Below are 22,951 nucleotides of genomic sequence, written 5' to 3'. Positions count from 1 at the left end.
ACTTTCACCACTTTTATTCAACATTGTACTGGAAGTCCTAGCTGTAGCAATCAGATAAGAAAATGAAATAAAAAGTATAAAATGAAATACAATGGGTAAGGAAGAAGTAAAACTTTGACTACTTGCAGATGACATGCCACTATATATAGAAAACCCTAAAGACCACCAAATAACCACTAGAACTGATAAATGAATTCAGTAAAGTCACAGGGCACAAAATTAACAGACAGAAATCTGTTGCATTTCTATACGCTAATAATGAAGTAGCAGAAAGGGAAATTAAGAAAACAATCCCTTTTACATTTGCACCATAAAGAATAAATACCTAGGAATAAACTTAACCAAGGAGATGAAAGCCATGTACTCTGAAAACTATAAAACACAGATGAAAGAAACTGAAGATGGCCCAAACAAATGGGAAAATATTTTATGCACATGGAGTAGAAGAACCAATATTGTTAAAATGTCCATAGTACCAAAACCAGTGTACACATTCAGTGCAGTCTGTATCAAAATTCCAGTGGCATTGTTCACAGAAGTAGAGCAAATAATCCTTAAATTTGTATGGAACCAAAAAAGAACCTGACTAGCCAAAACAATTTTGAGAAAGAAGAACAAAGCTGGAGGTATCACAATCCAGATTTCAAGATATACTACAAAGCTTTAGTAACAAAAGAATATGATATTGGCACAAAAATGGGCATATAGATCCATGGAAAAGAATAGACATCCCAGAAATAAACTCATGCTTATATGATCAGTTAATCTACAACAGAGGAGACAAGAATATACAATGGGGAAAAGACTGTTCCTTCAACAAATGGTGCTGGGAAAACTGGACCACTTTCTTAACACCATGCACAAAAATAAACTCAAAGTGGATTAAAGACCTAAATGTTAAACCTGAGACCATAAAACATTTTTGTACATATGTCTCCTCAGGCAAAGGAAAGAAAAGCAAAATTAAACTATTGGGACTACACCAAAATAAAAAAGATTTTGCACAGTGAAGGAAAACATCAACAGAACAAAAGGACCACCTAATGAATGAGAGACAATATTCGCAAATGGTATATCTGATAAGGGGTTAATGTCCAAAATTTGTGAGGAACTTACACAACTCAACACCAAAAATCCCCCAAATAATCTGATTAAAATGGGCAGAAGAATTGAATAGATGCTTTTCCAAAGAGGGCATACAGATGGCTAACAGACATATGAAAAGATACTCAACACCACTAATTATCACAATTGCAAATCAAGACTATAGTAAGGTATTATTGCCTTAAACCTGTCAGAATGGTTAGAATTAAAAAGACAAGGAGTAATAAATGCTGGTGAGGATGTGGAAGAAAAAGAACCCTGTGTGCTGTGTGGTGCAGCCACGATGGATAACAGTATGGAGATTCCTCAAGAATTTTAAAATAGAATTACAATATGATTCAGTAATGCCACCACTGGGTGGTAAACACCACTGGGTATTTATCCAAAGAAAATGAAAACATTAATTCACAAAGATGTATGCACCCCTATGTTTATTGCAATATTATCTACAATGATGAAGATATGGAAGCAAACCAAGTGTCCATCAATAGATGAATGGATAAAGGAGATGTGATATATATGTTATATATATCATAGAATATTGCTCAGCCATAAAAAAAAGAATGTGATCATGCCATTTGTGACAACATAGATAGAGAGTATAATGCTAAGTGAAATAAGTCAGTGAAATATGATTTCACTCGTGGAATTTAAGAAACAAGACAAATTAACAAAGAAAAAAGAGACAAAAAGTACAGAGAAAACACTGGTGGTTGCCAGAGGGTTGTGGAGATGGGTGAAATAGATTAAGGGGATTAAGAGTATACTTTTCATGATGAGCATTGAGTAATGTATGAAATTGTGGAATCATCATATTGTAAACTTGAAACTAATATAACACTGTATGTTAATAATACTTCAGTGTGTGTGTTTATATATATATATATATATATATGCATGAATTGAAAAGATATTTATTATATTATATTATATTATATTATATTATATTATATTATATTATAATTCTACCACTGGCAAAGTTTTATAAACTGAAAGCATAAAAATATTGCTAAAAGAAATTAAAGAAGACTTAAATAAATGTGGACATCCCATATATGTGGATTAGAAGACTTCCTCTTGTTAAGATGGCAGCACTTACCCAAAGTAGTCCAAAGATTCAAAATTCCAGTGCCTTTTTTTTTTCAGAAATAGAAAAAGCCAGTTCACAAACTTATATGAAATTGCAAAGGGGCCCAAACAGCCCAAACAATCTTAAAAAAGAACAACGGTAGGGAACACACACTTCCTGATTTCAAAACTTACTACAACTGTTTTTTACTAAATTGATAAAGTAATTCAATGTAGTCTAGATGGTCTTTTCCAAATATGATACGACATAAACTGGTGATCCATATAGGGGGAAAAATGAGTCTTGTCCTCTACCTTTTGCCAACACAAACGTACTTGAAGTGGATCACAGCCCTGAATATAAAAGGTGAAATTATACAACCATCAACATGGCAGAATAAGTTTTTTACCATTTACTCCTCAGCACACCAATTTAGACAATCACCCATGAATAAGAGTGCCTTTGTGGAAGTCTGGGAGTCCAGCAGAGATGTTCCAGCACACCTCTGGAGCAAAAAGGGAGGAAAAATCTGAGATTGGATCCATTGAATAGGGTAAGAGGAGCAGTTTCACTTTACTTGTGTCATCCCTTTCCCAGGGTGGCACAGCTCAGTGCCAAGAGAGACCTCGGCCCATGATTTCTCCCATGGCTAAAAGTGAGAGCATGTTGAGTAAGTGCCTGGCTTCCCAAGCTGTGCAGGATGCTGCCAGAGACTTACTTCTTTCTCATCCCATCCAGAATACTCAAGTGTACTGCATATCAAGGGGGTGGAGAACAGCTGGAAAAACAGCAGTCACTGCTCATAGAGGGCATCAAAGGGATACAGATGCTACTAACTGACTGACCGACCAGACTGACTGACAGACTATTATCAAGAAGCCTACCCACGAACTGATGAGGACACCTTGCCTATGGATCCGCACAACTGGCAACAGGTACCCCAAATGCTCCATGTGTGCCCCCACACTCCATGGCCAGCATCCTATGCATGAGTCCAGGGTGGCAAGAGGAGACTTTGGAAATGGCTACTAATCACACACAGATAGCCTGACTGTAGGACTAAGAGAAAGCACACAAACTTGGGCATAAGGAGTACCCTAGGAAAGCAAATAGCAGGTTCTCAGCATCTGGCCTAGGGTTGCAGAATAGAGAGAAGGCATACAGCTTAAGAATTCCTCCCCAAGAGAGAATAAGAAGTGTGGAGCAGGTTTATCCATAGAAAAAGTCTGAGAACGGCTCAGAATCCCTACAGGGCTAATATTCCTGAAACTAGTTGGTAAGACTGAATTAGGTGACTACTCTTTAAATGAGAGAACAGCAACATAAGACTTGAAGAAGCATGAAATATCAAGGAAACATGACACCACCAGAGAAACATGATATTTTTTAATAAATATCCCCAAAGAAATGAAGATCTGTGGTATACCCAATAATTAAACATTTTAAGGAAACTCAACGAGCTACAAGAAAACAAAGACATTAAGATAAGGAAAACAATGAACAAAATGAGAACTTTACAGAGACAAAAATCATTAAAAAAAAAACAGATTCTGGAGGTGAAGAATACAATGGATAAAATGAAACATGAAGTAGAGAGCATCAACATCTGATGGAATTGAGCCAGTGAAAGAATCTTTGAGGTAGAAGACAAGTCTTTTGAAATTACCCAAAGGAGAGCAAAGAAAAAAGAATGAAAAATAGTAAAGGAAGCATGTATGAACTATAGCATACCATAAGAAAAAATAATCTGTGAAATTATTTTCCATCATACTAGCTTGTTTTCTTGTGCATTTGGTGATTTTTGATCATGAGCTCATACTTGTTTTATTTTAATTTATGATAAGCCTGGGGATTTCTATAAAAAATGCTTTAATCTAGGGGTGCTAGGCTGTCTCAGTTGTTGGAGCATGTGACTCTCAGTCTTAGGGTTGTGTCTTTGAGCCCCACATTGGGTGTAGAGTCTACTTAAAGAAAAAGCTTTAAGCAAGACATGAATTTTTTTTTTTTTATTCTTTATGCCAAAGTTAGGGACACTAATATCCTGGGAACATTTTAGCCCTTGGCTTAATCAGAAGTCTTGGGCTTAGCACCGTTACCTTGACACTTGTTCAGAGCTCAGTCTCTTGAGTGTGATGGCCCTTAGGGTAGTTCTGCCTCTCCCTCTCCCCCAGTATTTGCTCTCTGCTCAGGGATCTTTACTCTAGTTTTAATGAAGGGATTTCATTTGGTTGGTTATATTTTGATTGAGACTATGGTACTCTTAGAGAGATTTTCTTATTTTTTTAGAGTTCTGTGATGTACTTTAATGTATATTTTATAGGCAGTCTAGTTGGGAGTTCCCTTTGGTATTTCTGGTTGACCATTCTGCCCAATTCCAAAGCCAATCCTTCATTTTATCATAGTGCTCATCATTATCTCTCACCTAGAAAGAACAAAACATCCTATCTTGTCCCTCTTAATTTCACTTTCTCCAATTTTAATTTATCATATATATGGTTGCCAAATTGATGTATTGATGGATATGTTAGACACTTTAAATTTAAAGTACCTGGAAATAAAAGTTTGGAGCTCAGGAAAGATAGGGAACCTAGGGATTCGTGAGTTATTGATGTAATTATCAATGGCATGAAGTGGGTAAGGTTATTGGGGAGACTAGAGTAGTAAGTATAAATAAGAGGACCATAGAACACCAACTTTATGGAGTAGGCATAGAACAAACTGGGAAAGGAGACTAAGAAAATGAAATGTCAGAAATGAGAAAACAAAGAATGACATCTCCAAATGCAAGGAAAAAGGGAGTTTCAAGGAGGGGAAATTTGTAGGGTCAGATGTGGCCAAAAGGGCACACAAGATGAGAACTTATCTTACGTTTCATCATTAGAAGCTGGAAGATTACTATTGACAGAAAAGTTTCAGTGTAGTGGGATCAAATGCAAAATAGCAGTGAATGTATGAACAAGTTGTACAACTTGCTACAGTCCTCTGTTTCTCATTACATCCCACCTCCACTGAATACACAGGGAATCAGTAAACTGCCTGGAACAAAAGAAATACAACTGCCTTCTGATCTTCCATAGTTAAAGGGATTCAGGCAAATACTGGAGAGGTTAGTAAGAACGGTGAAGGAGGAGATTGGCAATAAGAGTCATTAATTTTTTGTTAGGACTTAAATTATTTTAGCTATTTTACTGATAAAATTTATGTAATCTGTTAATATTCCATATTTCTGATGTGTTGCAATTGAAATCTTTATATTTTATACTGTCATATTTCACAATATAAAATAGAGAACAGAGTACAACCTGGTTATTTACCTGCTTGTTTCTGGAGTCAGAAATTCTCACAATTATATCTATGTAAATCTCAGCATTCAAACCAAAAAAAGAAAAAAAAGACCTTTCCTTCTAAAACTCTGTGCAAAGTATGTGATCATAACATGCTTTGCTTTCAGGAGCTTCAACTTTCCTGTGAAGGTAATTAATTTAAACTGTAGTTTTCATATATCTTGGGCTAAAATTAAACTTTCACTAAAAAGTATTATCAGGGGCACCTGCGTGGCTCACTCGGTTAACCGCCCAGCTTCGACTCAGGTCATGATATCCCAGTTCATGGGTTCGAGTCTCGTGTCAGGCTCTGTGCTGACAGCTGAATGCCTGGAGCCTGCTTTGAATTCTGTGTCTCCATCTCTCTCTGCCCCTACCCCACTCGTGCTCTCTCTCACTCTCTCTCTCTCTCAAAAATGAATAAACATTATAAAAAAATAATTATCAAAGTTATACTTTAGGAAAAGTGTATATTGTGTAAAAAGAGTAGAAAAGTAATGTTTGAAGTATTTAGAAAATACTTAAGAATACTTAGAAAAGGGGCGCTTAGGTGGCTCAATCAGTAAAGCATCCAGGTTTGGCTCAGGTTATGATCTCACGGTTTGTGGGTTTGAGCTCTGAGTCAGGCTGTCTGCTGTCAGTGTGGAGTCCACTTCAGATCTTCTGTCTCCTCTGTATGCCCCTCCCCAGCTTCCTCCCTCCTCCCCTCCCTCTCTCCCTCTGTCTCTCTGTCTCTGTGTCAAAAATAAATAAGCATTAAAAAAACATACTTAGAAAATACGTTAAAATATTTAGAAACCATTTCTACTGTCATTTTCGAACAACCTAGGGTGTATATTTTCCAAAACTCACAAATATGACTTTTGTAATAATACAGCGTATGGCTTCTCAACTTTTACCTGTGAAACCAAAAGTATAATTATTCGATTTGTTAATTACTGTTATCTTGCTATATTCTACATATTCCCATACTTTTCTCTTACAAAACATGATAAAGTTAAAAATTATGAGAGACTTTTTCCTAAGCTATTATTTCCCTACATTCAACAGCACCTTCTCTGGGTTATGCTTATCCTTGCAAATTGCATCGAAGGCCTCTGCAGGCTCTTTGACTAAGGCCCTTCTAAGTGCAATAACATTTCACATACAGAAAATCCCAGCAGGCAAATTCCCCACTGTTTGAAAATATTTTTCCCATCAGAAGAACAAAAAACAGTAACACATAAATACATTAAACAAGCAGCTCTCTTCTTTTATGGTTTTGTTCATAACTAACATATACATTTCTTTTCTTCATTATAGGTACCAGAGATTTGAAAAGGCATTTCTGTTAGCTGTTGACATTGGTGCTCGTGACCTGTTTATGGTGAGTCATTCCCAGAGATGATTTTGTGCCTTCAGTTCTAAGGCTGAGTAAGTTGTCAGCTTTTGTGACCATTAAAAAGGATTAGTGTCATTTGTGCCTTAGACACATGGTGAGAAAGCATTATTCCTTCTTGGCTTGCAGCTTTGCCTTCATGAAACTGGTCAATAGCCATCTAGTCTCTTTTGACTCGTTGACATTTTCTTTGCTGGGGCCCAAAGGATTTTTTATGTTTTCTAAGAATTTATAATTCTTGAACTTTTCTCCTCGTGTACCTTGATGTGAGGGGATGACACCTTTCTATCTAATAAGCGTGTCCTTTTAATCCATTCTCTAAAGTACAGCTACAGAAGCCAGGACATAGGGCAAAATATGTACCATAGATTTTGAATGTGCTCAAGTTTGTCCCTTAGATTTTAGTGTAAAGTAACAAATTATGAATGTTCTCACTTATATTTTTAAAGTACCCACAGTGCAAAACACATCCAAGAAGTTATAAATTCATATACACTTTAGTCCTCCCATTTATTAGCTAACAGCAGTAAAATTGGCCAGTTTCTTACAGATCCTTGTGCTCTGTATCAGGTTCTTCTAAGATCTTTTACCACAATGTCACAGTGAGGTCAGATGAGGTGGTGTTCCTTTCCTGGTTTCCTAGCATATTCTCCACAGAAAATTCATTGTTGTCAAGGAAACCAATAAAGTAAAAGCTTCTTGAAAACGAAACAAAAAAAATTCTGGAAGGCTCTTTTACCTGAATCTTCTGCACAATGAAGACATTTCTGTAGTTTAAGCTTTGATGCTTTAGATATTAAAATGGCTTCATGACATTAGGTCACTTGTCTTTGGAATGAGTTGTTTAAATTCTAACTTTGCATCATTCAGTTAAATTGTGCTTTCATTGATCGTGAAGAAATCTCTAATTCAAAAAGTTATTATTTATCATCTGTATTTTGTTTTGTCAAATTGAATAGACATATTCGTATATTGAGAGAAGGTTTTATTTGGCCAATATCTCTACATGTAGACATCACAGTGTCAGAAATAACAACACTTTTTAGATTTTTTGACCACACTATCTATCTCTACTTTCTCACCTTTACCAGTATTCACCTCAGTAAAGGTAGATTTTCTTCATATTTCTTTATTCATAAGGTTGTTTTTGAGTCTTAGTGGGGATAATGTATTGAAAGTACTTTGTAAACTGGTAAGTAATATACAGATATTATGTGTTATTATTGTTGAGACAGAGCAACTATTGTTATTACATAGCCATGTAAAAAATAATGAATACCTGAAACAGGGCTTGAATTATATGAATGTAAAAGAGAGGATATTTTGTAAGCAAAAGCAATATGATTCAGCAAGACCTTAGATTAAAATAAAATATTTTGATTATAAGAATAAATAATACTATAATAGAAAGTAAACAATAAATAAAGAGAATAAAAATAAAAAACCAATGGACATCCTTTAAAATACCTCTCTGTGAATGTATTCATTCCCTATACTTTTTGTTTATAACTTGATTTTTTTCTTTCAACAATATGACATAGTTTTCCATATCAGTAAACATAAGTGTATGTCATTTCTTTAATGTTTATGTTATATTCCATTTTATATGTGATAACTGGCATAAAAACAGGCACACAGACCAATGGAACAGAATAAAGAGCCCAGAAATGAACCCATGCATATATGGTCAACTAGTCTTTCACCAAGAATACACAATGGGGACAAGTTAGTTTTTTCTTTCCTTTTTTTTTTCTTTCTTTAATATAATTTATTGTCAAATTGGCTAACATACAGTGTGTAAAGTGTGCTCTTGGTTTTTGGAGTAGACTCCCATGGTTCATTGCTTACACACAACACACAGCGCTCATCCCAACAAGTGCCCTCCTCAATGCCCATCACCTACTTTCCCCTCTCCCCTACCCCTCCATCCACCCTCAGTTTGTTCTCTGTATTTAAGAGTCTCTTATGGTTTGCCTCTCTCCTTTCTATTTGTAATTATTTTTTCCCCTTCCCTTCCCCTATGGTCTTCTATTAAGTTTCTCAAGATCCACATATGAGTGAAAACATACGATATCTGTTCTTCTCTGACTTGTTTCACTCAGCCTTCCAGTCCTATTCACCTTGCTGCAAATGGCATGATTTCATTCTTTCTCATTGCCAAGTAGTATTCCATTGTATATATAAACCACATCTTTTTATCTATTTATCAGTTGATGGGCATTTAGGCTCTTTCCATAATTTGGCTATTATTGAAAGTGCTGCTATAAACATTGGGGTACATGTGCCCCTATGAATCAGCATCCCTGATTCCTGTATCCCTTGGATGAATTCAATAAGTGGTGTAGGAAAATTGGATATCCACATGCAAAATAATGAACCTGGACTCCTATCTTACATGACTCACAAAAACTAAAAATGAATTGAAGACTTAAATGTAAGACCTATAGCCATAAAGTCCTAGAAGAAAACATTGAGAAAAAGCTCCTTGACATTGGTCTTGGCAGTGTGGGTTTTTTATTTTTTGTGGGTTTCTTTGTTTGTTTATTTGTTTTTGTTGTTGTTTTTTGATAAAAGACAATAAAAGCATAGGCCACAAAAGCTAAAATAAGTGACACTGTGTCAAACCAAAAAGTTTTTGCACAGCAAAAGAAATAGTCAAAAAAAAAAACCAAAAAGGCAATCTACAAATGGGAGAAAATATTTGTAAATCATATATTTGATAAGGGGTTAATATCCAAAATATATTACAACTTCTACAACTCAATAGCAAAAAAATCAAACAATTCAATTAAAAAATGAGCAAAGGACCTGAAAAGACATTTTTCCAAAGAGGACATACAGATGGCCAACAGGTACATGAAAAGGTACTCAACATCACTAATCATCAGGGAAATGCAAATCAAAACCACAATGAGATAATACCCCACACCTGTTAGGATGTCTTTTATCAAAAAAGAGATTACAAAAGTTGGCAGAGATGTGGAGAAAAGGGAACGCTTGTTCACCGGTGGTGTGAGTGTAAACTGGTGCAGCCACTATGGAAAACAATATGGAGGCTCCTTAAAAAATTAAAAATAAAACTGCCACATAACCCAGAAATCCCACTTCTGGGTAGATACCCAAAGGAAACAAAACCAGTATCTCGAAGAAGTATCTGTACCCATGTGTGCAGCAGCATTATTCAGATAGCCAAGATGTGGAAATAACCTAGGTGTCCATTGACAGATGAAGGAAATCTTGCCATTTGCTATACCATTGACCAACCTGGAGGGCATTACGCTAAGGAAAATAAGAGAAAGACAAATACTGTCTGGTGTCAGTTATATATGGAATCTTAAAAAATAAATAAAAACTGGTTTCATAGAAATAGAGAGTAAAGTGGTGGTTGCTAGGGACTGGTTAGTGCTCTTTGTGCCTTGTTTTAAAAATCTTCAAGGTCTTGAAATTTTCAAGGTCTTGAAAATTCTTCTTTTTTCTAAAGATTTTGTTTTTAAGTAATCTCTATAACCAATATGGGCTTGAACTCACACCCCCCCAGATCAAGAGTTGCATGCTCTGCTGACTGAGCCAGCCAAGCACCTCCAAAATTCTCCTTTTTATCTTCCAGAATTTGTATTATTTTAATGTTAACATTTAAACCTACAATCCACCTCTATTGACTTTTTTAGAGGATATGGCACAAAATTAACTTCCATCATACGTATATCCAGTTGACCTGTGAACATTGATTGACAAAATTGTACTTTGACGCTTTACAGGGTCACCTTTGTCATAAATGAGGTTCCCACAGAAATGCACATCAAAACCATAATGAGATATAACCTCACACCAGTCAGAATGGTTAGTATCAAAGAGACAGGAAATAACAAGTGGTGGCAAGGATGTGGAGAATGTTGGTGGGAATGTAAATTGTTCACTATAGATAACTATGCAGATTTCTCAAAAAAATAAAAATGGAAATACTATATAATCCAGTAATTCTGCTACTGGGTATTTACCCAAAGACAATGAAAACACTATTTGGAAAAGACACATGCACCCCTGTTTATTGCAACATTATCTACAAAAGCCAAGGTGTGGAAGCAACCCAAATGCCCATCCATAGATGAATGGATAAAGATGTTATATATATACAGGATGGAATAATAGCCATAAAAAAGAATGAAATCTTGCCATTTGTGACAACATGGATGGACCTAGAGGATATTATGCTACGTGAAATAAGTCAGACAGAAAAAAACAAACACTGTGTATTTTCACCTATATGTGGAAGCTACAAGTAAAAACAAATGAACAAATAAACACCAAAAGAAACAGAAACAGGCTCATAAATACAGAGAACAAACTGGTGGTTGTCAAAATAGAGGGGTATAGGGGGATGGGTGAAATAGGTGAAGGGGATTAAGAACTAAACATTTTTAGTTATAAAATAAGTTAGGGAGATGAAAAGTGCAGCATAGGGAATATGGTAGATAATGTAATAAATTGGTATGTTGACAGATGGCAACTACACTTATTGTATGTAGTAAGCATTACATAATGTATAGATTTGTTGAACCACTATGTTGTACACCAGCAAATAATAGAATACTGCATGTCAACTATAATTCAATCAGAATAAGCCAATCAAGTGCCCTATATGTGAAGGTATATTACTAGATTCTGTCCTTGCTCCAATACTAAACTTCTTTAATTACTTCATAAGTATTTATATCCAATAATGTAAGTCTTCCAAGTTTGTTTAAATGTGTTGTTCTTACTCTAACCTGTGATAGATGCTTAAGTCATGGTTTTTTAGCTACTGTATCCTAATGTATGCATTCAAGGGTATAATCTCCATTCTAAGATGGCCTTGATTGCATTCTGACAATTTTATGTGTCTGTTTTTCATTATCATTCAGCTCAAAGTATTTCTAAACATTTCTGTTGTGAATTCTTTGTCCTAGGTTTCTTACATTTACTAATTTCAAATAATAAAACATTTTCTAGACAGACACACACAGACACACACACACACACACACACACACACACACACACCCCTTAACCTATTCTGTATTACATCAACCCTTTGAAATTTGTTGAAATTCCCTTATGGCTCATTATATGGTCAATCTTTTATATCCATGTTTCTTTATATTTTGAGTTGCATCTCTTATAAGCAATAAATAGTTGTATATTTTTAATCAGGGGTCACCTTTGTCTTTTAATTAGATTATTTAATTGGATTATAAATAATATAATTGTGTTTGTCCTACCCACTTTCTTTTCTGTTTCTCCCACCTATTCTATGTCCTTTTACCTAACCATCCTTGCCCTTTTTTATGTTAACTCTATTATTCCATTTTTTCCCTTCTATTAGCTTATTAATTACATTTTTCCTCTAATTTTTTCTTTTGACTCCTATCCTTATGCTGAATCTTTCTGTCTTTCTGTTCTTGTTTGGGGGTCATTTGGTTTTAACTCTCTGCCTTTTTTTTTTTTTTTTGAAAAACCAAAGCATTTTTTTAAATGTAGTGATAATTTGAGGCTGTGTATGATGTTGTTTTCCTCCAGAAAGAATTTACTTTTGCTTCTAGAAGTTAGTTAGGGTAAAGGTTAAAAGATACCTTACTCCATTCTGGGATTGAGTTTGAACATGAGTTTCAGTCTAAGAGCCAATTTATTTCTACTTTATACTGAACATCAAGAGTGTAGCCCTTCAGGAGTCCCAGTTAGAAGCCTTGTCTGTTCAGCAGACCCTGAAGTATAACTTAGTAGCCTTAGCCCATTGACTCTACCTAATGTTCAGTGTGGTTTCTCAACTTCTCAAACACTACTTTCTGTTAAGTTTCTCATCTTCTTGGCCGCCAATTACATATTGGCAAATACTTTGAAAAGCAAAAGCTGCACCAAATGTCAGGCTTACCTCTCTGGGCTTTGCTTCTGTCTAGAATCTTGGTCCTTCAAATACTCACTGTCTTGTTCTCCAATGTCTTCAAACAGAATTTTAAAAATTATTTTAGCCAGCTGTTTTAGTTGTTCTCAGCAAGACTATTAGTCTGATATGTTCTCATCTGGGATAACTGGAGTGAGAAGTTCTGCAGTATGTTTTTGGAAGGTGAGTGAAGTGTTAAGCTTGGCACTAGCTGCTTTCCAATTCTGGATAACCCCCTGCAGTGCGCTGTTATGTTTGAACTATTAATCGCTAAGAGCCTTAAATGTCACAAATTCTGCTTTAAAGCATGACGTATCATCCATTTTATGCCCCAAATGGAACAAATGAAATTATATAAGATGTTGTTTATACTAGGGTTTATGGTTTAATTGTAGTAAAAGCACTAAAAAGAAAAACCCAAGTTTTTAAAATTCTAACTTATGTTCAAAAAAGTAAAAAAAGTAATTTTCAGTTCTTCAAGTTGAAGAATTATAGAAATCTTATAAGATTAATAATGCAGATCTTTCCTTTTGCTAATGAAAATATTTGTGTATGCCAGCTTAAATTTATAGTCTGTCTTGCTTGAAGGCATACCAAGTGCTTTATCAGTAACAAAATCATTACATCTCACAAAGTTAAAGGAGTTAACTTTTCTTGATCGCCTGCAAAGGCATTATACCAGATAATGCCTTATATAATGGTATAATATATTATGTCAATATGTTATATATAACATACATTATACCACTTTATAAATTATCTTATTTAATTCTCATAATAATCCTAGACAATAGAATTATTATACCTATGTTACAGTTGCTAAAAGTAATTATAAGGACAACTGAGAATTGTGATTCAAACTAAGGTGTATTTGACTCTAAAGTTCATGCTGTTTCCATTTATACCAAACTACTTATATAAACTAAAAATTTAGAAGTTCCCCAAAGCTCAGTGATTTATGACGTGATGACTCCCTATTACTAACTTCAAAGAGCTATTCTTTTCCTTTTATTCTTTACCAAAGTTCAAAAGTTATCAGTAAGACTGTTTATTGCAGAATGGCATCTGATCTATCCTGAATGATACACAGAACCCAGTTTATTTGGAATATCATTCATCTAAATTAAGAGCTCTTAGTCTGTAATAAAAGGAAGTGCACAGTGAATATAGAAAGGACCACAGAAAAATAGCACCAATTGCCCATTTCCCTATTTTCTCATTCATGTCTCCAGGAAAAAAAAAAAACAAAACCTCACACATTTAGTGATAGTTTTCTTAGAGAGGAATGTGGTATATGCCAGACATGATATTGATAGATCTTCCAGGACTATGAGTCTGCTCTTTGAGAACCCATTTGCATCTTGGGAGACACAAAGAGTTGTATCTTAGACTGTCATTTGAACTGGATAGGTGTAATACTTTTTAAAGTGTCCATTCCCAATTTCTTGTCTTTTAAAAACCATTAGCTTCTAGGGGCACTTGGATGGCTCAGACAGTTAAGCATCCAAATTCAGCTCAGGTCATGATCTAAACAGTCTGTGAGTTCAAGCCCCATGTGGGGCTCTGTGCTGACAGCTTGGAGTCTGGAGCCTGCTTTGGAGTGTGTGTCTCCTTCTCTCTTCCCCTCCCCTGCTCATTCTCTATCTGTCTCTCAAAGGTAAGTAATTTAAAAATATTTTTAAAAAAACAAAACACTAGCTTCTCATTGATCCCTATAGTCCAGGGTTGTTTCCTACCAAAACCCAAGCAAAAGGGAATAATTATATAGTCAATATTGGCAGAACTGTTTTAAAATATTACTGGTAAGGGAAGAGGATCTTCCACTTCCAGCTACTGGACAAACTGGTTTCAGACTTGTGCTCCCACTGTAAACTGCTATAAAACTACATAAAATATGAGACAACAGTTTTTAGGCATTGGACAATAAGTAAGCCCTGTAGGACTTTGATTCTTAAAAGAGGAGGAATATACAGATGGCCCTCTATATAATTTCCAGAACAGAGACCAGTGATGTCTCTCAGATGAAGAGCCAGGGATGAGTTCAGAATTCAGAGATGATAAATGATCTAGAATTTATGGGGCAGGATACCAGAATGGGAAAATCTATGTGAAGAGTGGGGACCCAGAAGTCTACAAGGTGGTTACTTGGGTCCTTGATGGAAGGCTAAGCAGCAAGTATATATAAGGCCTACCAAAGAGTCACTGCTGTGAGACTGAGAGCTAAACGGAGAGCCTTCGTAATGGTGAGAGGTGCTGGAATTCTGGCTCAAAGTGAAGCAACCTCACTGGGCATTTTTATGAAACTCTAGAAATGCTATGCTTGAAGATGAAGAACTTATTACAGGACTGTGTACAAAACCAGATCTGCCTTTAAAAATCACAAAACCTAACTTGACAGAATCAAAAGAATTCACCACTAATTTAATACCCTGCTAGTACAAAAATCAACATCCTTTAAAGAAAGCATTACCCAAACTCCTTATAATGTGATTTACAGCACACAATAACACATCATTAGGTGGTTAAAGAAGCAGGAAAATGTGATGTATAAATAATGGAGAGAAAAAGGAGCTAATGGTAACAGACCTGAGAGGACCCAGATGTTGAAAGGAGCAGAAAAAACTTTGGAGCAGCTGTTATAAATATGTTTAAGTATTTTAAAGGAAGAGATGAATATAATGATTGAATATATATGGATTCTCAAGAGAGACAAGGAAACTATTTTTTAAAGGGGGCAAAGAAATTCTAGAACTGAAAAATGTGAAACCTGAAATGAAAAACTTCCTGGGTAGGCTTAGCAAAAGATTGGACAGTATAATAAAGGATCCATAGAAAGACATCAAGACAGATAAATGGAAATCATCCAGTATTAATAAAAAGAAGGAAAAATACAAAAATTAATAAAGGCTGAGTAACTTGTGAAACCCAAATCCAGTGGTCTAAAATACATGTCATTGGTGGAAAACATTAGTCTATGGATCGAAGCTCAGTGAACTCCAAATAAACAAAGCAATACTCAGGCACACTACATCTTGGCATAGCATACCCAAACTATTGAAAATCAGTGATTAAGATAAAAATCTTTTTAAAAACTCAACAACAAAAAAAAGACTTAGAAGGACCAACTAATATGAATTATAGCTTACTTCTCATCAGAAAAAATAATGCCAAAGATAATGTAGCAACATCTTCAATGAACCGAAAAAATAACACAATACAAAATTTTATATCCAGTGAAAATTACCTTAAAATGTTGGTAAAATAAAGACACTTTTGAATAAATGAAAACTGAGACAACTCAGCACCAACTCAGGAGACCTGCAGTACAAGGAAAGGTAAAGGAAGTTCTTCTGGCACAACAAATATAATATCAGATGGAAACATGGATCTACATAAAAGAATGAAGAGCCCTTGCAATGGTAAATATGGATTATTTGTAAAAGTATTTTTTCCTCATGTAAAAATTTCTTTAAAAGATAATTGTCCAAAGCAAAATAATAATGCATTGTGGTATTTATAACATGTAGATGTGAAATGAATGACAGTAACGTCATATCATGACAGGTGATAAAATGGAATCATACCATTGTAAGGTTTATACCTTTTACCTGAAGTGGTACAATATTAATTCTAAGTAAACTGTGCTAAGTTAACACTAGCTTAACACTTATACTGTGCTAAGTAAATTGTAGTGCCTGGAGGATTATCTCAAAAATTTGAATAGATATGCAGCTTTAAAGAAAGTCAATAGAGGAAATTAAAAACAAACAAACAAAACCTTTAAAAATAGTCAACCCCAAAGAGGGCAGGACAGGAAGGAAAATAGAAAACAAACAGCAAGATGCTATACTTAAACCTAAACATTTATAATTATATTGAATTTAAATTAATAAGATACTCCAGTTAAAATACAGATTGAATTTTTTTTAAGTCTGACTTTGTCAGACAGGATAAAAAACAAAACCTGATTATATTCTGAATAAGAGAACACTTCAGTTACTATAACACAAATACATTTAAAAAGATGTAACACACTAACATTAAGTACCAAAGTAGACTTCAGAACAAAAGAAGTATTAGAAGACCTAAAAAGACATATTCCTGATGATAAAAGTTCAATAGAAAGACATCATTCTAAATGTTTATATACAAAATAAGTGAGTTTCAAATATATGAAGAAGCCTGGGTGGCTCAGTTGGTTAAGTGTCTGACTTCGGCTCAGGTCATGGTCTCCTGGTTCAGGAGTTCCAGGCCTTCATTTGGCTGTCTGCTGTCAGCACAGAGCCTGCTTGGAATCCTCTGTCCCCCTCTCTGTCTTTGCCTCCCCTACTGGTGTGCATGCATGCTCTCTCTCTCAAAATAAATATTCAAATATATGAAGCAAAAGATAACAACCAAAAAAAGAAAAGTAGACAAATGTAGTAATTCATAGGACAAGTAGTACAGAAATGCATAAGGATACAGAATATATGAACCTATCCACCAACTTGACCTGACATTTTTTGAACCTATATTCAACAACTTTAGAATGTACTTTCCTTTTAAAGCACCTGAAATAGTCACTAAACATAGATTATATGCTGGTATATAAAAGAAAGCACAGTACTCTTTAGAAAAGTGAAATACGACACCAAAGGAATTAAATTACAATTCAATAACTTTCATATTCTCAACAAAGCTCCCACTATTTGCACATTAAACAGTACTTCTCTAAATGTCTCATGGGTCAAAGAAGAAATATGAGAATTTAGGAAATAATTTTTTGAATTGAATTTTATCAAAATATGTGGGATGATTATAAGTTGTATAAAATAAATTGCCATGAGTCTATACTGATACAAATAAGTACAAAAGTGAATAAATCCAATTAATAAATGTAAAAGGAATGACAGAATGAGAAAAATCACAATTTGGAAGACATCATATTAATAATAGAGTAAGGCAAGAATAATTAATGGATGCTATAACTGTGAGAGAAAGTTTCCTGAGATACAGGGTATTTGCATTGTCTCAAAAAAATATTCCTTCACAAAGTATGTGTTATTTACAAAAGGAAAAAATAACTTCACAGTGGAGAAGGCTGGTGGATACCATGTTAATAAGTGATCAAAATGGTATTATCAGTAATGGAAGAAATCAAAATAAACTACCATATATACTCAATAAGAACACAACCGCCTTTCTGTGGTATTTCTGCAAAAAAAAGTATATAACTGGCATCTAATCCTGAGGAAACATCAGGTGAACTCAAATTGAGGGACATTATAATAACTAACCTATACTATTAAAAAAAATGCCAAGTTCATATGAATGAAAAGAAGACTGAATAACTAATTTATACTGAAGGAATCTAAAGAGACCTAACAAATTCATTAAGAAATTGATCTTTGTTATATGAAGAACGTTACTGGAACAGTTGGTGCAATTTCAGTGATTAAGCTGGAATAATGTTATCAATGCTAACCTTATGATTTTGATGATTTGATTGTGTAGGTAGGAGAATGTCCTCAGTAGGAAATAAACATTAAAGTGTTCAAGAGTGTGTTGGCAACTTCCTCTCAAATGATTCAGAAAGAAAAATCTTTGTACTGTATTTGAAACTTTTCTGTAACTGAGATTGCTGAAAATTTTTTTAAAGAGAAAAAAATTGTACTGTCATGGCTCTAGACTCTTTTTGTCCATGTTGTTTCTAGGTAGAAGCTGTGCAGTTTGGGAGTCTGTTTTTGTTGGTCACAGAAATGCCGCTTTTAATTTTGTGTCTTTGGGATCTTATTCTGCTTTTGAGAAATCAGGTAACCTCTCCAACCTAATTATTACTGTGGCATAAAACTACTCATTTGCCACCCAAGATTGCTTCTCTGGTCCCATGTTGGATGGCATGAAGATGAGTTTGCCTTCTGAACATTCTCATGTTGGCATCCCTAATTACCTTGGCCATTGGCACAGGACCAGTTGGAATGTCAAGTGTGTGCCATTTGATAATGCTATAAAAAGACCTATAGCTGCTGCTCTCCAGCCATCTGTGCCTTCCCTTGGCATGACACTATTGGGTAGTTTGTCTTTCATTGGCATGATTTCTGTAGTGTGGCTTACATCTGCCACTCCTAGGCACTTGCTTGGTGATCAAGTTGACATAAAATTGCTACTTTGGCACTGTTTTTATATAGAGAAGTTTTATACCTGCTAACTTCTGAAACAAGAATTACCATTTATTACATACAATATAATTGTAGTTTTAAATATTAGCACTATAGATGTCTCTGGCTTCTCTTGACTCAAACTTACCTATTTGGACTTCCAATTTCAAATTTTCCCAGTCAGAAGTCTTCACTCTTAAAAATTAACTTCTAAATGAAACATACCTCTTCTGTTTTAAGACACTGGATTGAATGCATATACATCAACCTCTCCCTCCTGTGCCAAATCTCTAGAAATCATGGGATATGTGTGTTCTGTGTTTAAAATTTGTAACTGGAATTCAAAACAAGAATACATGGGGCGCCTGGGTAGCTCAGTCAGTTGAGTGACTGACTTTGGCTCAGGTCATGATCTCACGGTTTGCGAGTTGGAGCCCTGCGTCGGGCTCTGTGCTGACAGCTCAGAGCCCGGAGCCTGCTTCTGATTCTGTGTCTCCCTCTCTCTCTGCCCCTCCCCCACTCATGCTCTGTCTCTCTCTGTCTCAGAAATAAATAAACATAAAAAAAAAAAAAAAAAGAATACACGATGGACCAGAAGCTGTAAGGAACCTACTGAAAGCTGTAAAACAGACAAAATCAGATTGAAAAAGAAAGCAGAAACTTAAATGTCCAGAGGAGAAGACTGCTCCCCAAGTTGGAAAAAGCACCCAAAGTTCTCCATGCCCTTTGGAAGGAGATACTAGGAATGGGAAAAATTCTCCTGGGCTAGCAAGAGTGAATAATCAGGGGTGCAGGAGGGTGCCTGAGCAGAGAAAAATCAAAATAAATAGATATTAATTACCCCAGCTATTGTTAGAAAAGTAATTTGTAATGTTAAAAGAATTTAAGAATATACACAAGAAAAATAGGACTAGATGGTGTTATGGACTAAATTGTGTCCCCATGCCTTTGAAATTCATATATTGAAGCTCTAACCCCCAATGTGACTATTTGGAGACAGGTTAAAGTTGTAACCCTAATGCAGTATGATGGTGTCTATCAAAAGAGGCAGAGTCACTGCACAGAGGAAAGGCCATGAGAGTTTACAGCAAGAAGGTGGCTCTCTGCAAGCCAAGGACAGTGGCCTCAGGAGAAACCAACCTGTCAACAGCTTGGTCCTGGAACTTTAGCCTCCAGAATTGTGAGAAGATACATTGCTGTTTTTGAAAGCACCCACCGCATGGTATTTTGTTATGGTAGCCCTATCAGAGTGATATAAACAGCGTAACTTCAGTACCAGTAAATAGGAAAAGTACAAGAAAGAAAATGATAAATTATTAAAAAGCAAACAGGAAATAATCAAAAGGTAATCACTAAATAGTATAGTAATAGTAACTAGTAATAGTAACTAGAAAATACAAAATCAGCTGTTAAGAATGTCTAATCAGTAGTTATAAGGTGAGTGAATTAAATTCACCTATTGAAAATCAGAGACTGTAAGATTGGATTTTTTAAATATTCAGATATAGGTTGCATATAAAAAACGCCTCCAAACCTGAAATAACTTGGGAAAGTTCAAATGGAAAAAGATATACAAATAAATGCTGCCCAAACCAAGTACCAGACAAAATATCTGTGCTTTAAAAAATTGAATAGGGGAAAGAAAAGTGAGGTACATTAAAAATATGTCCTGAAATCCTTTGATATTTCTCTTTTCAAAAGCTGGTTCCTTACCCTCTCATCCCCTCTCATCTCACTTAAGTTATAACTTCTGAAACTAAGTAGTGTAATGTGTTGTGGCTTCCTTTTTGATCCCTTTGTCTCTGAACACTTGCTCTGCAGGAAGTCAGTTGCCACATCAGTAGGGTATTCAGGCAACCCTATTAAGAGGTCTATGCAGTGAGGTACTGATGTATCTTGTGAACAGCCTCCAGCCAAAATCCATGTCAATGAGCCACCGAGAAGTAGGTCCTTCATCCCCAAACTTTCAGATGACTGCATCTCTGGTCAGCATCTTGACTGAAAACTCACGAGAGACCCTGAGTCAGAATCACAGCTAAGTTGTCCTATATTCCTGACCCTCAGAAATTGTGAATCACTGTTTATCGTTTTAAGCTGCTAATTTTGGGGGGTTTGTTATGCAGCAATAGACAACTAACACAAAGGGATCCTTCATAATTATATAGTTGATAAGAGAAGTAATGCATCAAGTAGATATAGCACTATTCATTTAAGTACAGGGCTCCAGATTATTTTTTTAAAGAAAAATCTTCAAGGAAAAAATGCAAAATTCACAAATTGCAGGATATTAACACATACTTCTCAGAAAACTATATACAAAGAAGGAAATAAACAGTGAGGATCTTGAGGACTTGAATAACATTAATTAGAAAATTTGAGCTAATGATATATTTAATAAACAGAATACACATTATAAACTGACAAAATCAATCACAAGTGATCATATCGAACCCTCCAAGCATATCTCAGCAAATGCCATCTCTAAATGCATATTTCTAAATGCTCTCTTAGAGACCATATTCAAAAATTGTAATATATATGTAATAAAGGTTAAATAGACCACAAAAAGATTGTGCTGCTACAGTATAACATGTCACTCAAATTTTGACAGCATCCTTCTTTTTCTTTATTTTTAAAAATCATTTTGTTTTTTTAAATTTTTTAAGTTTATTTATTTTGACAGAGACAGAGACAGTGTGAATAGGGGAGGGGCAGAGAGAGAGAGAGAGAGAGAGAGAGAGAGAGAGAGAGAGGGAGGGAGGGAGAGAGAATGAATCCCAAGCAGGCTCTGCACCGTCAGTGCAGAGTCCGATGTGGGGCTCAGACTCATGAAACTGAGATCATGACCTGAGCTGAAACCGAGCATGAGACACAACCGACTGAGCCACCCAGGTGCCCCTCTTTTTATTTTAACTGAAGTGTAATTAACATAGGGTGTTTTATTAGTTTCAACAATTCTATGCATTATTCTCTGCTCATCAGGATAGGTGTACTTTTAATCCCCTTTATCTATTTCACCTCCTCCTCCCCCTCCCCAGCAATTACCAGTTTGTTCTCTGTGTTTTTTTTTCTTTTTTCCCTGTTTATTTTGTTTTTTAAAGTCCACGTGAGTGAAATCATTTGGTATTTGTCTTTCAATGTCTGCCTTATTTCACTTAATATTATACCCTCTAGCTATATCCATGTTGTCACAAATGGCAAGATTTCATTTTTTATGGCTCCATTACATATATATGTATATATGTATATATATATGTATGTATATATATGTGTATATATGATACATATATATACATATACACACACACACACACACACACACACACATATACATACCACATCTTCTTTATCCATTTATTCACACTTGGGTTGTTCCTGTATCTTGGTTATTGTAAATAATGTAGTAAATATAGGGGTGCATAAATCTTTTTGAATTAGTGCTTTCTTTTTCTTTGGTTTAAAACCTGGTAGCAGAATTACTGGATCATATGGTAATTCTTTTTCAACTTTTTGAGGAACCTCCAAACTGTTTTCCATAGTCCCTGCACCAATTTGCACTCTTACCCACACTGCAGAAAGGTTCCTTTTCTTCCACATCCTCACCAATACTTGTTATTTCTTTTTTTTGTTTAGAGTACATAATGTATTTAAATTCAACTTAGTTAACATACAGTGTATTAGTGGTTTCAGGAGTACAACCCAGTGATTTATCATTTACAAACAACACCCAGTGCTTATCCCAACAAGTGCCCTCCTTAGTGCACATTACCCATTTAACCACACCTTCACCTGCCTCCCCTCCAGTGACCTTCAGTTTGTTTTCTGTATTTGTCTCTTCTAGTTTGCCTCCATCTCCATTTTTATCTTATTTTTCCTTCCCTTCCCCATGTTCATCTGCTTTGTTTCTTAAATTCCATATATGAGTGAAATCATATGATATTTGTCTTTCTCTGACAGACTTATTTAGCTTAGCATAATACACTCTAGTTCCATCCACATTGTTGCAAATGATAGGATTTCATTC

At 35.2% G+C, this 22,951-nt stretch overlaps 1 protein-coding gene across 6 annotated transcripts in view; it reads left to right on the top strand.

Annotated features, from left to right (window-relative positions):
• WDPCP (WD repeat containing planar cell polarity effector) overlaps positions 1 to 22,951 on the top strand; it is a 381,742-nt gene that overhangs the window by 193,742 nt on the left and 165,049 nt on the right. For all 6 annotated transcript variants that reach the window (XM_049650302.1, XM_049650299.1, XM_049650297.1 and 3 more), the window contains one exon: positions 6,799 to 6,862. In XM_049650302.1, the coding sequence (XP_049506259.1) occupies positions 6,799 to 6,862 (64 nt within the window). The remainder of the gene's footprint in view (positions 1 to 6,798; positions 6,863 to 22,951) is intronic.

The sequence above is a fragment of the Panthera uncia genome (assembly GCF_023721935.1).
Source record: "Panthera uncia isolate 11264 chromosome A3 unlocalized genomic scaffold, Puncia_PCG_1.0 HiC_scaffold_11, whole genome shotgun sequence".
Taxonomy (NCBI): Eukaryota; Metazoa; Chordata; class Mammalia; order Carnivora; family Felidae; genus Panthera; species Panthera uncia.
The sequence above is the reverse complement of the archived record's forward strand: the minus strand, read 5'-3'. Positions and strand labels throughout refer to the sequence as shown.